Source organism: Cajanus cajan, chromosome 1 (genome assembly GCF_000230855.2).
Source record: "Cajanus cajan strain Asha chromosome 1, NIPB_CcT2T_4, whole genome shotgun sequence".
NCBI lineage: Eukaryota > Viridiplantae > Streptophyta > Magnoliopsida > Fabales > Fabaceae > Cajanus > Cajanus cajan.
In genome coordinates, this window is record NC_138517.1 from 40181893 (window position 1) to 40188757 (window position 6865).

The 6865-nt window shown below is 40.6% G+C and overlaps 1 protein-coding gene across 1 annotated transcript; it reads right to left on the bottom strand.

Moving 5' to 3' along the window:
- Nucleotides 1-1393: 1393 nt before the first annotated feature.
- LOC145954521 (uncharacterized) lies at nucleotides 1394-2710 on the bottom strand. Its single transcript, XM_083068922.1, has 2 exons — nucleotides 2098-2710; nucleotides 1394-1857 (listed from the first exon to the last, which is right to left on the bottom strand). Exons 1-2 carry the CDS (start codon nucleotides 2708-2710, stop codon nucleotides 1394-1396), a joined length of 1077 nt encoding a protein of 358 aa, XP_082925048.1.
- Between the last annotated feature and the right edge of the window lie 4155 nt (nucleotides 2711-6865).

The following is a 6865-nucleotide window of genomic DNA, read 5'->3' on the forward strand; positions in this document are numbered from 1 at the left end:
TGATTACAGGTGATGATCAGGAGGGCATCAAGGCACTGAAGCAACACTTATTTAAACACTTTCAAACTAAGGATTTAGGTCCCCTACGTTATTTCCTCGGGATTGAGGTCGCTCAGTCAAAGTCCGGTATTGCTATTTTTCAGAGAAAATATGCCCTTGATATTCTAGAAGAGACCGGACTTACAGATTGTAAGCCAGTTGACACTCCCATGGATCCTAATGTGAAGCTTATGCCTAATCAGGGGGAGCCTTATCCTGACCCAGGGAGATATCGGAGATTAGTGGGCAAATTGAATTATCTCACCATGACCAGACCTGATATATCCTTTCCTGTCAGTGTTGTAAGTCAGTTTCTTAACTCTCCCTGTGAGAGTCATTGGCTTGCAGTTGTTCGAATCCTTAGATACATCAAAAGATCACCAGGAAAAGGACTTGTTTACAATGATAGAGGACATACAAACATTGTTGGATATTCAGATGCAGATTGGGCAGGTGATGCAAGTGATAGGCAGTCAACATCAGGCTATTGTGTCTTCATGGGTGGTAATCTTGTCTCATGGAAGAGTAAAAAGCAAAGTGTTGTTGCACGATCAAGTACAGAAGCAGAATATCGTGCTATGGCTCACACCACATGTGAGCTCTTGTGGCTAAAATTCTTAATTCAAGAGTTGCAGTTTTGCAAGGTTGGTCATATGGAACTAGTTTGTGATAACCAGTCAGCTTTATACCTCTCCTCTAATCCAGTTTTTCATGAGAGAACAAAGCATATAGAGGTTGACTGCCATTTCATCAGAGAAAAGATCCTCTCCGGTATCATCAAGACCTCCTCAGTTTGCTCCAAGGATCAACTTGCAGATATCTTTACTAAATCTTTACGTGGTCCTAGGATAACATATATATGTAACAAGCTAGATGCATATGATATATATGCTCCAGCTTGAGGGGGAGTGTTAAGATAATTCTATAAGATATAGTTTAGATATACTAGTTTGTCTTCTCTTTAGTTAGTTTTATCTAAATCCCTAAACTTTAGGGATTGATTATGTTTTCTGCCTATTTATTTTATTGTACCTATTCAGATTCATTCATATTCAAGTGATGTCATCAATAAATACCACCACAAATTTATCCAAGAAAGGCCGAAAGATTCTGTTCATGTAATCCATGAACACTGCTGGGGCATTGGTCACACCAAACGGCATCACAACGTACTCATAGTGACCATACCTAGTCCTAAAAGCAGTCTTAGGTATGTCACCCTCCTTCACCCTTATCTGGTGATATCCTGACCTTAAGTCAATCTTGAAAATACCGATGCTCCCTTCAATTGATCCATTAAGTCATCTAGCCGGGGGAGTGAATATTTGTTCTTAATGGTCAATTTGTTCAACTGTCAGTAATCAACACATAGTCGACTATCTCCATCCTTCTTCTTCACCAATAACATGGGAGCACCCCATGGAGATACACTCGGCCTCACCAACTGCTTCTCTAGCAACTCTTCTGACTGTCTTTTCAATTCAACTAACTCTGTTGGGGCCATCCTATAGGGAGCAACCAACACTGGCCCCGCACCAGGAACCAAATCAATACTGAACTCCATCTCCCTAGTAGGAGGTAACCCAGGCACCTCGTCCAGAAACACCTCTGTAAATTCCTTTACAACTTCTATATCAGCAATAACCCTCTCGGTTTCCACACTCATGGCAGCAAGCAGAATACAACACTTTGCTCCATCTCTCATCAACGTTTTAGCTTGACTGGTTGAAATCAACAATTCATCCTCCACTTGAGGAAAAATCAACTCCCTATTGGCACAATCTATAAGGATGTTATTGGCAGACAGCCAATCCATCCCTAAAATTATGTCAATATCTACTAAAGGCAAACAAATCAAGTTTACCTTATACTTCCTCTCACCCATCTCTAAAGGACAACCAACACACATCTAAGCAGCAACAATATAAGCAGAAGCGGGCGTTGACACAAGCAGTCTCAACCCCAAATCGCATACAGACAAACCCAACATTTCAGCACATGCATAGGAAATAAAAGAATGGGAGGCTCATGAATCAAACAAAATCATCACATTCTTACCAGTAGCTTTGCCCTTCCCCTTCACTAGATCAGATGAAGTGGAAGCTTCGGCCCCGGTCAAGGTGAATGCCCTCCCAACCATAGTAGGTCTATCACCTCCCGGAGCACCCCTAGTCTGTCTGGTTCTGGCAGGACAAGTGGTTGACTCGTGACCCATCTGGCCACACCTGAAACACCTGCTCTCGGTATGATGGCAATCTCGGATGAAGTGAGGTCCACCACATCTATAGCATCTGAGAGTGGCACCTTCACTCTGACTCCCACCTCTAGCTATGTTAGTAGGTTGCCTTGTGACAGGACCCCCTTGCTGTGATTGGGGCTTATCATAAGGCTTCCTTTGACCTCCACACTTCTTGGACCCAGCTAGTCCCTCAGCATTCTTCACGACCCGGTTTCTACCTTCCAACCGCTCAACAACCTTCGCCTTTTCAACTAAAGCCAGAAACTCAGTGATGGCCATAGGCATCACCAGCCTCTTAAACTCCTGCTTCAAACCTTCAACAAATTTTCTGCACTTCCAAGCTTCAAAAATAGCCTGCGAATAGAAATGAGCCAAGTGCTCAAATCTCATCGCATAATCAGACACTGTCAAACCCCCCTGGTGCAACCTCATAAACTCTGCCTCCTTGGCATGTCTCACACTCTCTGGGAAATACTTTTCGAGAAACACCCTCTTAAAGCACTCTCAATCAACAACCCCTTCTCTAGCCAACAACAACTGATGAGTGCCCCTCCACCAATATTCAGCTTCCCCAACAAGCATATATATGGCATAAGCCAACCTCCTTTCTTGAGAACATCCCAACACTATAAATATTTTCTCCATCTCACAGATCCAGTGGTCAGCTACCTTTGGGTCTGCATCACCCTTAAATTGTGGAGGATGGAACTTGTAGAACTCAGCTAAATCCTGACTCTTTTGTGACCCAACGGGTCTTGCTGCACCAACTGCAGCTCTCTCAGCATCCATCCTAGCAAAGTAGGCACTCTGCTATTGCATAGCCATAGCCATTATCTCCATGGCATGGGCTATCTGCTCATTGGTTCTAGTCATCGTCTACAAAAAGTAACAACTCTTTCAGCACGCTACATCTAAACCACTCAACATAAATCAACACAACATTCAACACAACACAGAGTTTAGCACAACAAAAGCCTAAAGGAACCACCCCCACGGAGTGTCCACTAGACTCGAACTGCTCTGATACCATAAAAGTGTAAAGACCCACCTAGCCGTCACACAACAAAACATCACCACACAGGAATAGAGTATGCATATAAAAGAGTAATTATATATATACATATATCTAGCCTGGGGCTCAACAAGTCAGTATCCAATACTAACAAAATAGCTAAACCAAGTAGCCCATATACAAAAAGCCAGCTCTTGCTACCACCTGTAGCCCTGTTACTACACTCCAGCCTATCCCTGTTCTGCTCCCATACACAGTATGATCATTGTAGTCCAACCCACATGGAAATAGGCAAGGGTAAGCTAGTGAAAAGAAATCATCATATAGTATATTTACAAGCAGCTTTCAACTTAGCAGTAACATCATCATTCTCAACAGTTTTAACACACATCACATAACAACATACACCTCAATCATAGATACATAGCACACTGCACATATACAGCTCATATGAATCATCACATCAACACAACAACAGCTTATGCATCGTCACACATTTCAACTCGAAGATCTCCTACAACATGGTTGAGTAGTTTAAGTGGCTAGGTCCTACCGAACCGACAGCAAAGAACCATTTTGGGCTTGCTAGGTAAACAACAAATTTGGATGCCAATCAACAGCACGACAACGGTTTCTCAGACTTTGCCACTTAAACAAGGAAGTATAGTACTATGTCAGGATAGAATAGCTGGGTTTTAGGCCTACCACGACATTAGCTAGCTTAATTAAGCCACCTATGGAATTAGCCTATCGACTATCCTCCAAATACTACAATCCTCCGATACTCAGTTAGGAACTAAGTTCCCGACTTCGTACTTTACTCGATTGGCCGCTTGTAATCGGTATAGCTCGACCTGGCCCCTATACCGTGGTCGCTTTGTACACACGTGCCTCGACCTTGCCCACACACGGGACCAACTAAGTACTAGAAGAGAACAACACAATGACCACTCCAAGGGACAACTTCCCAATGAGGGTTTTCAACATATTGGGCTCTCTGAGCACCACAGCTTTCTCAATCCACATAATGGGATGATCAACTTCGAAAACATCTCCTCTAGTCCTAGTGATCAACAGCTCATAGTTACAGTTTAATCAGCTCTCCAAACAACATACAACACAACTCAACTTAGCATCACTAGCAGCATAACACCATACAACACAGCTCAAATTAACATCACTAACAGCATAAACACCGTATAACACAGCTCAACTTATCATCATTAACAGCGTAAACAACATTCAGCATTATCAGAGATATAAAGTAAAATACCTCCACTCCCGGCGCAATAGAATTCGCGCCCGGCCTGGACCTAACCCGAGAGCTCTAAAGCTCTTACACACCCGACGCAATTCCAATTACGCTTGGCAAAATAAGAGGCAGAGACTCCCAGGAATCTCCCAAGCTTGGCGTACCAAACTTGCGCTCGGCACATGTAAGGCAGAGACCTCAACAGGGTCTCACGCCCAGCGCGTTCATTTTGCGCCCGGCACCACCCCAGGCAGAGACCCCTACGGAGTCTCGTTGCCCAGCGAGATCGAATCACGCCCGGCGCCATAGTAGTAACTCAACTTTTGAGCCATTATCTGATATCACACCCAACACGGTTCTCCCCACGCCCGACATGAGTCATCTAGGGACTTCCATTCCCAACCTCGCTCGGCGCAACCAACCTAGCGCCCGACGTGCTTGGACATTGGAGTGTTCTGATGGATACATGCCCGGCGCCAAGAACTGCACCCGGTGCAATATCAAACAACAACCTTCACAACTTCAAAAATTTCAAACAAAACCTGCAAATCAGCCAGCTCAAGCACATGCAATCCATGAAATGAACTACATTTACATCATACAACTCGAAAACAAGCTCTATTTCAACATGCAACTACCAAAAACTTCAAAATCACCATTTTCCCCAATTTTCCCGAAACCCCGAAAGCGAATAACTCCTCAATCCAACCATTCATCTTCTGAAATCAAACATCGTATGAGTTCCTAAACTCAGTTACACCCAATTAGCATGAAATCTAGCTTCCCTTACCTCGGAGAAGAAGAATCCGAGCTCCTGGGGGGAAAAAGGAGAAGAAGAAGAGAAGTGGAAAAAGGGAAGAAGAAACCGGTGCTCTTAGCTAGCTCCTAACCCTCTACTCAGCACCTACAATCACCAAGTAGCCTGAGAAATTGAGTCTAAGGAAAAAGAGAGTGAGGAGAAATGAGAGTGAGAAAGAAAATGAGAGTTTTGTGTTGCAGGTTGCGGGTCTTACATAAAATGAAGGTTTATCCATATAAATTTTTATACAATATTTTTTTTAATGAATATCATTTTAAATTATTTTATATAAATTGAAAAAAATTAATAAATAAATACAAAAGAATAGTAGTTTACAAATATAACTTTATAATTAATCTTTTCTTTTATTAGAATACAATATCAAAACTACTTTCCAAGTAATATTATCATAGATATAAATAGAAAAGAGACAATTAATACTATATGAAAAAGTTAATATAACACTTATTTTGGAACAAATTTCTTATATAATACAACATTTATTATGAGATAGAGGGAGCACTATTTCTGTTTCTACATATAAGACTCAATTACCTAATTCATCAAAATTAAGAAAAAAAGTTAATTTAGTTAATAATAATAAATTTGTCTTATATATATATATATTCTACAATTACCCTTATAATATTCATATATCTATTAACCAATTAGAGTAGATTCTAAATACCATTTCTTTCCTAATTAATACTTATTTTTCTCTTAACTAATTATAATGCATACTCTTCAAACAAATTAAAATTGATGCATTTTACCAAATTAAGAGAACATACTTTAGTTAGAGGTATTTGTAACAACCCACTATGGTCTCTGCACTTAGTGAAATCCTCATCTAGCAGCAGAAAACTAAACTCCTTAGAATTATACATTCATAGTTACTTGGATATATACTATATGTCATATATGAGAGTGAAACTATACAAATATAAATCATGTATGTATAGTAATCCAATTAAAGTATAATATATAACCTAAGCCCTAGTCAAGTGACATGTATACAGACCAACAAAAGTAGTCATCGACCAGTTCCGTAGTAGCTCCAAAAGGCCCATTCAAGCTAACCTTGCTCTACCCCATGAAAACCATGATCATCGTAGCCTAAACCACATGGAAAATACACAAGAGTAAGCTAGAGTTCAAAAACATATAAGTATAGAAATGAAATATCTATACTACTCACCAACATGTAAACTAACTATCAACACCTCATGACTTATAATAGCCACCAATTCAACAAAGAAACCAACATGTTTGAAAGTCAAACACTCAAATAATTCAAACATTTACCACAATCGTATCATACAATAAGGTATTTATCCAATGCATACGAACAACAATCAACTTACACAACATCACATGCACACACCACAACTAATGTGTCGTTATGCATCCATCTACAGAGATCTCCTAACATACTTATGCAGTCTAACTAACTTGACCCTTTTGAATCAACACGATTGTTTTCATGCCCAATGCACTTGCTAGCTTGGTAGCTAAAATGGGATA